This window comes from Chelonia mydas, chromosome 4 (assembly GCF_015237465.2).
Source record: "Chelonia mydas isolate rCheMyd1 chromosome 4, rCheMyd1.pri.v2, whole genome shotgun sequence".
NCBI classification, from domain to species: Eukaryota; Metazoa; Chordata; order Testudines; family Cheloniidae; genus Chelonia; species Chelonia mydas.
Genome location: NC_057852.1, coordinates 59,859,516 through 59,874,081, shown reverse-complemented (window position 1 = coordinate 59,874,081; position 14,566 = coordinate 59,859,516). Strand labels below are relative to the sequence as shown.

The 14,566-nt window shown below is 38.2% G+C and overlaps 1 protein-coding gene across 10 annotated transcripts in view; it reads right to left on the bottom strand.

The window, feature by feature from the left end:
• ARFIP1 (ADP ribosylation factor interacting protein 1) overlaps positions 1-14,566 on the bottom strand; it is an 85,547-nt gene that overhangs the window by 26,275 nt on the left and 44,706 nt on the right. For 6 of the 10 annotated variants that reach the window (XM_043545829.1, XM_043545832.1, XM_027833425.3 and 3 more), the window contains 2 exons: positions 12,006-12,101; positions 9,718-9,830 (listed from right to left, as the gene is read on the bottom strand). In XM_043545829.1, the coding sequence (XP_043401764.1) occupies positions 9,718-9,830; positions 12,006-12,101 (209 nt within the window). The remainder of the gene's footprint in view (positions 1-9,717; positions 9,831-12,005; positions 12,102-14,566) is intronic. The other 4 variants (XM_043545830.1, XM_043545833.1, XM_037897407.2 and 1 more) reach the window with 1 other exon arrangement.

Sequence of the window (14,566 nt, the reverse complement as noted above, 5' to 3'; positions counted from 1 at the left end):
TCATTTTCTATAGTTTCAGAGTTATCTGCCAATGATAGTGTTTCAGTCACATCATGTATGTCACATAGCCACAGTATATCACCTGTAGCAAAAAAGGGGGAAAAAAATCTCCATCATCCAGAAACAACCACAGGTGTTTGTGATAAGAACCAGCAGATTACAAAAAGAGGTAATTGATGAAAAAGTTGCCCAGTTTGTTTATCCAACACACACTCCTTTCCGTATGATTGAGTACCCACACTTCATTAACATGGTTCAGTCATTAAGACCAGGATACAGAACAGAGCAGATGTCGCAGGCAATTGCTGGATAAAGTGTATGAAAGAGAAATTGAGCAGTGTGCAAAAGGTCAAGAGGGTGAAATTGTTAACCTCAGTCTTGATGGGTGGAGCAATGTCCACAATGATCCTGTTGTGTATGCTTGTGTGACAACAGAAGAAGGGAATGTCTTCCTTACAGAAACAATTGATACATCAGGAAATGCACACACAGCAGAATACAAGTAGCAGCACATTGTGAAAAAAAAAAAAAAAAAAAAAAATCAAATGTCTAGTACACAACTTGGTCACAGACAATGCTGCAAATGTATCCAAGATGGGAAGAAATTATTTAGAAGAGAGTCTCAAGCTAATAACATACAGTTACAGTGCTCATTTGATGCACCTCCTAGCCAAAGACTTCACTGTTCCAGAAATAAAGGCTAATGTTGTTGAAATTGAAAAATACTTCCGTAACCACCACTTTGAAGCAGCTGCTCTGAAAAAAGTGGGAGGAACCAAGCTAACTCTCCCACAAGACGTGCGATGGAACTCAGCAGTGGACTGTTTTGAGCACTATAACAAGAACTGGCCTTATCTGATGACAGTTTGTGAACAAAATTGTGAAAAAAAAGATGGCACTGCCACAGCCAAAGTTCTCAACATTGGGCTTAACAGAAATGGCGAACACATGCTGAGTGCCCTGAAGCCTATTTCTGTAGCCTGGAACAAAATGCAGGGAAATAGCTGTTCTATTGCTGACGCTGTTGAAATTTGGAAGGAACTGAGTGAGATCTGAAAAAGAGAAATATGCAACGACAGACTTAAATTACAAGCATTAAAAAAACGAATGGGACAAGCACTAGCTAACAAATGGGACAGCTCATTTTCTTGCCAATATTCTCAATACTTGGTACCAGGGTCAAACTTTAAGTGCTGAAGAAGAGGAGTTGGCTATGACATGGACATCCAGCAATCATCCCTCCATAATGCCAATTATAATAAACGTCAGAGCTAAGGGTGAACCATTCAAGAAATTTGTGTTTGCTGATGAGGTTTTAAAGAAAGTTACACCAGTGAACTGGTGGAAGTCACTTATGCACTTGGATTCAGAGATTGTTGAAGTGATAATCTCACTTTTAAACAGCAGTAGCTTCTTCTGCTGGTGTAGAATGAATATTTTCTTCCTTTGGACTAATTCATTCCAAATTGAGAAATCGTTTGGGACCTGAAAAAGCAGGAAAGCTTGTTTTTCTTTTCCAGATTATGAACAAACAGGAAAGTGAAGGTGCAGAAGCCAATATTTTAAGTTTCTCATGTTGACCTGGCTGACAGTCAATTTAATTTTTTGTTTGTTTTTTAAAAAAATATTTCATGTAACCATTTTAGTTAAAAACAATTTTAACAAAAACAAACCTGATTTTAAAAAACTTGAATGTTTAAATTAAAGAATGCATGTGCTTGTTTTGTTAAAATATTATAGGTTCGCTGTTGAAGAAAAAAATCCAGAGACATAACGTTGTTTTAATTAAATAAAACAATTTAAATATCTGTCTGGTGATGTTCTCTTCCTAATACAACATGGCAAGAAAATCCTCCAAATATTAAAGATTATCCTGTTGAATTAGAGATAGTTCACCTCCCAATGACTTCATAAATATCTGCTTCAATTACCTTTGATAAATGAAATAACCAAACAATCATTCATTTTCCGATATAGCTGAAAAACTAATCTGAAAAGTTTTCAAAATAAATCACTTAAAAAATGTATAGTGTGTACCTTCTAAAAATAAAACCAACATTTATCTCTGAGTTGTGAAGAATATGTATTAAGGTTATAACAACCAACAAAAATGCACTTTTATGTAGAAATCCATGATTAGATCGAGTCTTCCTGACTAGTGATTTAAATCAAGTCCACCCAGGCAGAATCACACATGTTATATCTTTTGAGGCCAGGGCAAGATTCTGTAACATAGCCTGTTTTGAAATTGTCTATACATGCAAAATTATGCTCTACTGTGCTACCACGGCACTATCAGTTTGTGAAAGGATACCCTGACATGAAAAAGCTGACTACGTAAATTGCCTCCTCTCTGTTCGTGCCACTGTTTCTCCGGGTACCAGCACTTGGACTTGATACAAGTCTCCCATGTAAAGAGGACGTTGTGATAACTAATGCTATATCTACACTACAGCCTAAGTTGGAATAACTTATGGCACTCACGGGTGTGAAAAAACCACCTCCCTGAGCTACATAAGCTATACCGACATAAGTGTTCATGTGCATAACGCTATGTTGGTGGGAGAAGCTCTCTCCCACCGGCATAGAGTGTCTTCACCAGACGAGCTGCAGCTGCGCAGCTATATTGGTACAGATGCAGCACTCTATGTATAGACATAGCTTAACATGTTGGGGAATTCTTGATTCTTGACCAATCTGCTCAAAGGACAGAGTTGATGGCACTGACTGATAGAAAAGAGTGAATCTTCTCTTGATCTCTTATCTGTAGATCCTCCCTAAGGTCTTGTCTACATCCATACAGGAAGGGGAATAAGTACTTTTATACCAGACATACTTTTATACATCCACACTCACAATTGTACGGATATCAGGAAAGACTGACTTAAATCGAAGTGATTTAAATCACCAGCTTTAATACTGATTCAAATCAGCAAACAGGAAACCTTTATTTAAATAAATAATCAATTTTAATCATGTTTTGTATTTGTACTTTTTAGTTATTTTCCTAAAGAAAGGTTGCTTCTCATTAAAACATGTTGAATTGCAACTAAATATAGCTTTTTACACAATTTGGAGCATGTTTTTGCTAACCAGGACGATACACTGTTAAACACATTTATTTAAACAATTATATAGCTTAACTTTGATTTATTCACATTCTTAATTTTACATGGTTAGAAAATGGTGAATGCTGCATTTGTTAATTACTAGATTAATTTTTTTTCACTTGTGATTTGTGTCAAGCTGTACGTAGATGGAAATTTAAATGCAATTAAAATGCACAGAATAGTTTCATTTAATAAAACATTACATGCTATCTTAAATGTGCTGGATAAGAAAAAAATTATTGAAACATTCTGCATTTAAAACTAACAGATTTAAACCAACAAAGGGTGTATTAACTTTAGTTAATGAAATGAACTAATTTGCTTAGTCACCCCATGCTTCAAGATTTTAGAACTAAGCAGATTTCTTCTCATACCTAGCTTTTATCCACAGATTGGAAGAAAACAAGCTTTCCTGCTTTTTCAACTCCCAGTTCGTTTCTTAACTTTGAATGAACTAGCCATTGCACTGAACTAGTTGAATAAAATATTCTTTCTGCACATGCAGAAGAAGCTACTGTTGTCAGAAGCTGGTTTAGCACTTAAACTCTGGCTCCAGATACTTAGCTAGTGACTTCCATCAGTTTAGTGGTATGACTATTTAAAACTTGACAAATATGTACTGCTTATTTTTTATATTTTAAATTTTAATCATCATAAGTTTAGGCCTTAACATAAGTAGTCAATTTCAAATTTTAATTTTAAATAAATATTTATAAAAAATAAACCTAATTTTAAAAAAATCTGATTTTAAAAATAATTGATTTTTATCCACCTTGCCTGGTATACCTCTACAGTTAAAATTTCAGTCCTAATCAAAATAGTTATATCAGTACAAAAACTGCATATAAACCAGACCTAAGAACAGAGAATTTATTTTTTCTCCAGGTATAGAAAGGTAGAAGGGAGAATGGAATAGACTTAAATAAAAGGTGATTTAAAAATCACTAGTTTTAAGCTTTGTTTAAATAAAAAATTAAACACTTTCCTAAGAAAAAGTTAAAGGCATATGGGTAAAGCAGAATATAGTTACCCAAAATGAAATTTGGCCAGTATGTTCACACTTGCATGAAGTTCTATCGATAAAGAGGGGGATGCTGCTGTGACTTCGCCCCTTTATCATATGAATTTCAAGACTAGAACCGGCCTATTCCAAAAGTCAATGCTTGCTGCTAACATCAAAGAAAACTGGACCACTGAACTGATGCAGACTGCCAGTCTGCTACCTAGATGCTGAGTTTAAGAAATAAACCTTAAAACCAATATCCTCTTGCAGGTGTGGACAACACTGTTCCCATTTCAGACTAGCTGACTGCCAAATGGTTTCTCAAATTTTAAATTAAGCTCAAGTCCATCTCCTGCATCATTATATCATCATCAATGCCCCCCCCATTTATCTTGACTGTTTAATCTTGATACTCTTCTCAAAGCTATATTCTCCTTTTCCTCCACATCTCCCGTGTCCGCAAATCTTCCTTTCATCACCTATGCCACCGTGCCTGTAAATACCACTGCATCAACTCAATCTTTGCTGCAACTGCATACGTTAATTCATCTTCTGACCCTCACATATGCAACTCCCTTCTTTAAGGCCTCCCTCAGCCCCAGCTCTTCAGATTCCCGCATGTGCAGAATGCTTCCTCCCCATATCTTCTCACATGTACAAACAGAACCACATCACCACAATCACTAATACTCCACCTACTCTCCACTCATGTCAAGATTCAATTCAAAACTGCCCTACTTGTTTCTAGAATGTGTTTTTCAGAACTGACCTATCCAGTTTCAGACTTCTCACCAGTCCAGGGCTGGACAGCAAAACCAAGTTTAAGGACACAGCCTGAACTGGTTACTTTAGTCCTTGTTAGAGTTTACTTTAATTTCTAAAAGTTTCTATACAGGGTCTTCCAGGTAACAGACAAGAGAATCTAGCCCTGGGTAAATCCACTTTCCACTGCTTAGGTGGGTGTCGGCTCTGGTAAACCCAATCTTCTACTGGCATAATTTCGAGCTGCTCCTCCCCTGTCCCACACCCAAGTGGAGCTTTGGCCAGGTGGAGAATCTCCCAGTATCAGAATGAATGGAGTTGCAGTGTTCAGGGTATGACCCCTACAGTAGTCGGGAGAATTGGCGGACACCATTAAGAAAGCCTGGGTACGGCAAGTAAGCTAAAGGCGAAGTGGCTCAGTGGTTTGAGCATTGGCTTGTTAAATCCAGGGTTGTGAGTTCAATCCTTGAGGGGGCCATTTAGGGATCTGGTGTAAAAATTGGGGATTGGTCCTGCTTTGAGCAGGGGGTTGGACTAGATGACCTCCTGAGGGTCCCTTCCAACCCTGATATTCTATGAGTGACAAGTTGTGTGCATATTATTTCTATGAGTGGTAATGTAGATAAATCTCTGCATTAAGCATCTTCGCATAATTGTGTATCATTTTCATATGACTTTGTATTATGCCTCTTCATATAACCTCTATTTTCATACAACTTTGTATCAAGTCCTTTGATACAGGAACTTTGTATCAAACCCTTATATAGAAACTTTGTATTGAGCCGTGATATAATGTTATAGCCCCTAAGTATAGTTAAGGTAGAAGAAAAATGTCTTTTTGCTAGGAGTAGAATAAGACCCCCCCCTCCTTTAAATCAATTGCCCTGTTGAATGAATGACGTCTGAGTGAATGAGGAGTAGAAGGCAAGCACCTCCAGACAGCTGCAACAGTTGGAGAGGGGATGGAAACCAGACCCAAGAAAAATAAAACTTGTCAAGTGGGCTCATAAAAGAAGATCAGACATATTGACGGCCTTGAGAGTTAGAAGTGAGCACCTTCTTTTGAAAACACCCTCTTTGAAAATAAATGTGGCAACATTAAGACAACACCCAGAAGGAAGCGCCACAAAGGACCAGCTGACACAGACACAGATTTTGCATCTGGTACAGATTTGCACGAGAGGGAAGCTGCTATAAAATGTGAGTTGTCTTGCAGGGGACCCTGGGTCTCGTCTTGTCAACATCGGAGCATCGATCCGGATCGACAGAAGCTCGGCTCCACCCCTCCCCCATCTAACTCACCCAGCCAGTGAAATTAAGGGGAGCAACTAATTGCTAACAACAACAAGAAGGAGTGTGCTTGTGTGTGTATGTGAGTGCATGAGTGTAATTAATATATATATTATATATCTATCTCATACGCATATGATACAGTGTTGATTGATACATGTATTGCCAATAAATGTGGTGCTTTGCCTTATCCCCCCTGAAAAGATCCTTTGCAGTATTTTAAGTACAACAGTAATAAGAATAATCAACATGGACACTGAAGTCCCAAGGGATGGTGAAGCTAGAAGAGCTCAACAGTGGCAAATGGAAAAATTCTGAAGGAAGTATCATTAGATAGATATGGCCTACAGGCTACGCAATTTCCGGCTGAATCCTGATGGAAAGTGGGAGAAAGGCTAACGGACTGTAGTAGTCTGATTTGAGAAGACTGATTTAAGAATTTATATTCAGATTACACAATAATTCATTTCAAAGCAAGAATTATTTCTAAATGGTAACTAGGTAGAGTAGCCTGTAGAAAGAAGAGGTCAGAGCCTGAAATTTATTAGATCTCTGTTAGAGGATATAAATTCCATCAAGGTGTGTAACAGTAAGGGTTTGCTAATTCATTTGACATTAAAAGGTGGTTATTAGATGATGTAACTCCTGTTTTACAAATGTGTTCAAAGCTACACTGTGGGAATTACATACCTAGACAGGCAGCCACAGAACAATTCTGTGCAGTGTTAGTTGAAAGCATGCCTGCCTTAGGCCGAGGGTATAAATAGCACCCTGCCCCCCGTAATAACTGTCACCTATTTCTCCATCACCAGAAGCCTGAAAGTATTTGGGCATCCAACTAGGGGCTGCAGATTTTGGTGTGGCTATGTAGATTCCATACAATCACAGATCAGCAGTTACACAAGGTAAGTGACCTTTTCTCCTTCACATACATGCCCTCAAAGACCCACAGTGCAGGAAAGTGACCTCCCTGAGGTGGAGCAAGGAAACACACTAACACACATCAAAGCACTGTCCTCCCAAATTAATAAACTATTACTGGTGCAGAACAGAAATACAGGGTTCATAAATGTAACCACCAACCACTATAGATGCTAGACAGATTTCAAATGAAGGCATGTTATCCAAGTATGCCCTGAATTATCCCATTCTTTTGGTGGAAAAAGCCCAAAAATGTTCTAGCATAGGTACTTCAGAGACATCATACATGACTTGGATTCACAAACTAACTCATCCGGCAGCTTTAAGCAATAATGTTTAACCTTTGGATTTTAAGGCAAAAACGCATCCTACTCCATGTTCCAAAAAGTTTAGTGCTGTCACACTGAGCAGTAACGAAAATGGGTTTTTGTTTTGCTTTGTTCTCTCTGTTTTTGGAAGTTAAACATGCAGTCTGACCTCTCTGAGCTGGCTATGTGGCTTTGGAAAGAGCTTGGCAGAGAAATAATGTTTCAAATGAATATTTGAAATTTTGCCAAGGTTTTGCATGTGCCTCAGCCACCTTTTCTTTTTAGCAGACTGATTTAAGTGAACGAGCAGTCAGTCTGCAACTTTGGGCCAAGATGATGGCCAGCAGGAAGGAGTCTTTTAGTAAGAGGTGGAACAGAAAGCAAGATCAAAGAACCTTCTATAAAAGTTTATGGAGTACCAATTCAGATCCCAAGGGTCGGCAGGCTATCTGACTGGAGGGTAGAGAGAGCTTCCAAGGACTTCTTCACAAGGGGAGGCAAAATATTAGTTCCCTCTCAAAGGAAACACGGTAGAAAGAAATAGCAGCTGGACAGACCTTTGCAATTTAGATTAAATGAAATCAGAAGTTCCTGAACCAATGGAACTGAGCAAGAAAAAAAAAAAAAAAAAAAAAAAGATGCAGGCCTCTGTCCTGAACAAATCTTTTGAACTAGTTACAATTAGCAGCATCACATTTGCTACTGAAAAATTTCCTCATTTGTTCTCACCCCTATCAAAGAGGAAGTCAGTACACAGATCTAAGAGCACAAATGATTAGAACTGATTGGCATTTTTTGATGGGAGAAACCATTTCATCAAAATTCCCTATCAGCTAAAGCCAAAAAAATTTGTGGGAACTTACCAGTTTTGTCAAAACTTTCATCGGGAAGGTTTCTGAGGTCCAGGATGGAATTTCTGGTTGAAACAAGCGCACACCCACCACCCCAAAATAGCCAATAGCCTGGTATGAAGGGCACTCACCAGAGACGTCAGACATTGAGGTTCAAGTCCTTGTTAAGACTGATTCAGAGCATGGATTTGAACCTGCATCACCCACATCCTGAGAGACTGGAGAGCCCAGTGGTTATAATCGGGTTTTGGGGGGTTTTTTTTGTGAAAGACGTCAAAGGATTTTAGTTTCATCCCAGTGCAAAATGGGGAAATTGTTGAAATCTCAAGAACTTTTGCAGGACAGGAAAACGGTTTCTTGTCCAGTTCAACTAGAGACCCTGGTAGTCAAATGATGGGAGGGTGGTGTCTTGGTATCTTTGATGAGTTCTTAGATTTGTGGGGATTCTCCACTCCAAAGCATTCTCCTCTCCACAGGCCGCAGGAGTGGTGAAGAGCCTGACATGGACCGATACACATATAATCCCAATTCCTTCTCTCCAGCTCTCTGTCAGCCAATTTTCAGGGAGAGTAAGGAGCTCTGCTCTGAATTGGGCTAAATTTAGAACTCTTGGCAGTGGTATGTTTACTGCCACAAGTGCACAAGTATATCCTTATAACAAGGACCTGAAAAATGGGAGGATGGGGGAGCAGTTTGCAGTTGTCACTACCAAAATAAATAAGCTTTATCATCACCATTTTATTACTTATGCAGTTGTTTCTGCACTATTCCATCAAATTCAGGTTATTGGGTGCACTTGAACACAAAGAAATGCCATGGAAATATGAAAAAAATATCAGAGCAAAAAATCTCAAAGAAGTCACCTTGATACCAGGATGTAACCTCAAATCCAAAAACTGAAAAAAATCCAGCAGGGATGAAAGGTCAGAAAACGAATGACAATGAATTAAGAGAAAGTTTAGATAATTTGTGATAAAAACAACAGTATTTCACATTTTTATTACAGCTAATGCTACCCAATGAGAAATCATATAAAATTTAGGATTCACACATTTGTTTTGAAGTTCACTAAACTTGTTTTACCTCAAGTAAATTTGTTTGTGGGAAAAATATAATCTACTCCCTATTTTGTCATGTAAATAAGGTTTAAAAGCTATCATTGCATCATAAAAAATTAAGAGATCTATACATAATCTTGCACATATGTAGGTTCTGACAGAAGATTCTGGAATTCTAACCTAGATTAAAAAAATTTGAGGGAAAACAACAAATCAGTAAGAGGCCTAGTTTACCAAGTCATATCAGTTCATAATATATGTTTCTCCAGAACAAGGACAGATTTTTAGCTATCTATAAAATGCTGCATCCTTTAACACATTGTATGCTGCAATATGATACGTTTAGAAATTTTAATTTACATTAGCAATAGACTGGAAACAGCAATACAAATTTACATGTGTAAACTTGCAAACCTTGTAAGTGTTTAGGCTCCATTTTCTCACAAGCTCCAATTTTTCCATTGCTGGATTCTTTACTTCATCTGCTAGAACAACTGGCCCACTTTTCTGCTGCATTCTTATACCACCTGAACAAGTAAGACACAGAAAATCTTTAGGGCCCATGTTTTTTTTTAAAAAGTCAAGCATATAACTGCAAATCCAAAGAGTCATAAAACAGCACTTGTGCATGGAAAAGAAAATTATGAATCTAACTAGATTTTACGTGAGCTGTGCTAGGTAAATGGACATGAAAGACTAGCACAAAACTGCTGTTTGAAAACAATCGGGCCTACAAGTGCATACAATAAAGGGAAGTATATCTATATTGATTTTAAAATCAATCCAGAATATTTGTGTAAGTGAATAATTTAGGCAAACACTAAATTGAGTAAGGAAGTATGATGAAGTTACATGGGTGTTTCTGTATAGAATTTTTACTACCCTCAACAAGTAATTCAGATATTTAGTTATTTAAAGTGTTTTTAAAACAGCATTTAGGCAACCTATAACAGTCCAACATTCTGTTGGAATTAGCCAACCTAAAAATCTTGTACACACAACAAGTCATTGTTAGTAAGTTACAGAACTTTACGAAGTACAATCAAATTGCTGCCACTAAGTACAGCCAACTTAAGATGTACAGAATTGTCAAAACAATATTTGTTAACATAAGAGTAAGACATTCACATTTTTCTAGATCATGCTGCTGTTAATTTTAACTAAATATGTTGAGGCTAACAGGAGAATCATAACTCTCCTGTACATGTAAAGAGGTTAGTGTACTTCATAGTTTTATTCGGTCCTCATTCACGAAGATAGTGGAACTCATTAGTCCTCATTCAAAATCAGCAATAAAGAAACCATAGCAAGGAGTGAAACAGAATAAAGGGTCACCATCAGTACACTATAATCAGTCCCCACTTTTTGCAGGTACCAGTCAGTATGGAATGTTATTCAAATTGCACCTTTTGATTTTGAATTGAAAAGCTGACTCCCAATATCAAATGGTAAAAAATGTTGCTGCCATTTTGTTGGCAGCACCCTACATTGCCACATATGCACTGACCACCCAAGTTATGCCAAGGGCTCTTTAGAATTGTACAAATGAAAAAAAAAATTCATGAAGAGCAAGGTAGTTTGTTAGTACATGGATGAATTCCCAGAGTTACATACACTCCACGTGGCTCCTCATGCTATGTTAGTGTACTTAGTAGCATATACAGAGCCTTGCTGACTTCGCTTCTAAAGAGAACAGCAAAATAAAATGCCTGTCATCAAAGGCAAGACAGAGTCAGTATGGAAATGTTTTTCTTCAAGTTCCTAAGGAAGTATTATACACATGAGAGTTAAAAACCTAAGCTATTTAAAAAAGGATACTTGACAGTGGCCCCCCCGTCCCTCTTTAGGTAGAAAAAAAAGCAAGTTATATAAGGAGAAAGTTTAGTCATTAGGCTTTCAAGTAGCATTCCAAGCTGAAAAACTGAATTATTAGCAGAAGACCGATTGGCATATGAAGGTGCAATTATTCAGAAGGCCCATTTAAACTGGAGAGAGAAAAAGAGAGAAAGACTATCCCTGCACCTGCCACATCTCGTATAATGCAGAACACTCTGTATATTACAAATAATCTGGCAACGTTAGGGTTAACAAGGGTTTGTAAAAACAGTATACTTCTGCATATATCTCCAGACATTCCTTTATAGCACTGAGCACCAACATGTGATTTACACCTTAAAAACATAATTTTTATACAAGTAATTAATCCTCACAGCACCCCTCTGAGGTAGTTAAGTATTCTCCCCATTTTAAAGAGGAGGAAACAGACACAAAGAGGTTAACTAACTTGACCAAAGCCACAGAGTCAGTCGGGACAAAGCCCAGTTTGGGTGTTATGAACTCCAATCTCATACTTGGAGTATCAGAATATATGCCACTGTTTTGACTGGCAGAGAGAAAAAAGTTGACTGCTTTAGCTCTAACAATTAGACCTAGAGAATTTGTTTTTATTTATTGTTGATAAAAAGTAAAGAGCTGTACAGATTATACTTAATGCTTTGGAGCAGGAAAAGTTGTTCAGAATGAAAAGCATAGGTTACTTTGCAAACTGTAGAAGCCCAGAAGTGACAGAACCACCAAAAAGCAGGAATTACATATCCACCTAGTTTAAAAAAAAAGTAAAATTATTACAGACAGTAGGAGTTAGTGTAACAAAGGTGTTAGTGGAACTAACAAAGGTATTATCCAGTCAGTGTTGTGAATACCTGTGGGAATAATTAAATCACTCCCTTGTCCAGCCAGTCTGCTAGCTGCTGCATTGCTAGGAGATATAACGGATGATATGGATGATGCTGAGGAACCTGAAAAGGGGACACATTTAACCATGAAAACCCATCATCTTCTTTCCTCAGAAAATGTGTACTTTTATGTACAGAGGTAATTTTTAGTGTTGGGAGATATATGTGTAACATCAACAAAAAACTAGAATAGTGTATGGAATAGTTCTTGGAATTTCTGGTAGTGATATATTAGAAAGGAGTAGCTGTTAATATGAAATCCTCAAAGTTACTCCTGACTTAATCGTGTATTTTCTTTAAAAGAAATTGGCAGTATGACTGGAAGTAATCAGCCAAAATACAAAATGCCAGATACAGGAGGCAGGAAAGAAAACTAATAAAATGACTTTCATACTGTTCAATATGGCTGCTTTTCAGCTGAACTCTGATTTTTCTTATCTAAGTAAAAGTCACTCTACCATTACCATGTAACACTCCTAACCTTGAGGGCTGATACTTGGACTCAATTCTAATTTCAGATAAGCAGGTGCAGGAACAGATTTTAATGGAGTGCAGTAGCTATATGTCTATAATATGCAGCAAGAATGCCTGACATCTGAGATCAGGATTGAGCCATTAGGTTGTTAAAACGTTAACCTGTGTGGTTCTCTGTCTCAAAGAAAAAGGCCTACTAAAAACATTAATTATATTAAAAATATTGAGTTACGGGCATTGTTGTGTTAACAGTAAGAGTGCTGTGCTCGCAAAGCTATTATACATATTTTAACAAATCATACAGCTCATGGCTTTATACTCTTCCACATCAAGGAAAGCATATAGTAAAATAGTCAATTTAATTGTACAGAGGCAACCATGAAAATTTCACCCCATTTGCCCAGGACAAAATCCTTTTTCTTATGGGTGACTAAAATCAGTAATAACCTCCCCGCCCCCAAACAATCATCATGGCATTGCAATTGTATTGCAAGTCAATTTTGTGCCGGAGCATGTTAATTTTCATAACATTTTTTCAAGGCTGCATAAAGATCTAATGGGTCAATGTGCCTGTAGACATTATGTACACTTTAATAGCATCCACAAAAGTTATACTTTATTAATTCAGTAACATCCCAAAAGAGCTCTTTAAATAACTGAAGCAAGACTCAGCATATGTTTCTTATATATGTCCCTGTAGCATGGAGAATTTGTCTCACCTCATTATTCCAACTGTAAGAGCAAAGCATAACATTTTTAGCAACATCATTAGTCTGCACACACAAACAAAGTTAAGGCTGAAAGACATTTATTTAACTTGCCCTATCTTGTCATAGTATGATGATATGTTCTATAAGAGCAGCAATACCTCAGGTACTAATGTCCCCAATTCTGCAACTGGATTCACGCAGGCACAAAGGTCTGTCCACAAGGATCCTAATACAGGAGCAGTGTCTAATCATGAAATGTAAGCAAGCTACAAACAACTTTTCATTCTTTAAGTTTTCTTGGCTTCTGGCACAAGAAAAGTGTGGGCCCCTTACTGAATGAGGGAGGCAACCTAGTGACAGAGGATGTGGAAAAAGCTAATGTACACAATGCTTTTTTTGCCTCTGTCTTCATGAACAAGGTCAGCTCCCAGACTGTTGCACTGGGTGGCACAGCATGGGGAAGTGGTAACCAGCTCTCTGTGGACAAAGAAGTGGTTCAGGACTATTTAGAAAAGCTGGACGAGCACAAGTCCATGGGGCCGGATGCACTGCAGATGGCGGATGTGATTGCAGAGTCATTGGCCACTATCTTTGAAAACTCATGGCAACTGGGGGAGGTCCCGGAAGACTGGAAAAAAGCTAATGCAGAGCCCTTCTTTAAAACAAGGGAAGGAGGAGGATCCGGGGAACTACAGGCCAGTCAGCCTCACCTCAGTCCCTGGAAAAATCATGGAGCAGGTCCTCAAGGAATCAATTCTGAAGCACTTAGAGGAGAGGAAAGTGATCAGGAATAGTCAGCATGGATTCACCAAGGGCAAGTCACGCCTGACTAACCTAATTGCCTTCTATGATGGGATAACTGGCTCTGTGGATGAGGGGAAAGCAGTGGACGTGTTATTCCATGACTTTAGGAAAGCTTTTGATACGGTCTCCCACAGTATCCTTGCCAGCAAGTTAAAGAAGTATGGGCTGGATGAATGGACTGTAAGATGGATAGAAAGCTGGCTAGATCGTCGGGCTCAATGGGTAGTGATCAATGGCTCCATGTCTAGTTGGCAGCCGGTATCAAGCCGAGTGCCCCAAGGGTCGGTCCTGGGGCCGGTTTTGTTCAATATCTTCATTAATGATCTGGAGGATAGCATGGACTGCACTCTCAGCAAGTTTGCAGATGACACTAAACTGGTACAAGTGATAGATACGCTGGAGGGTAGACATAGGATACAGAGGGACCTAGACAAATTAGAGGACTGGGCCAAAAGAAATCTGACGAGGTTCAACAAGGACAAGTGCAGAGTACTGCACTTAGGACGGAAGAATCCCATGCACTATTACAGACTAGGGACC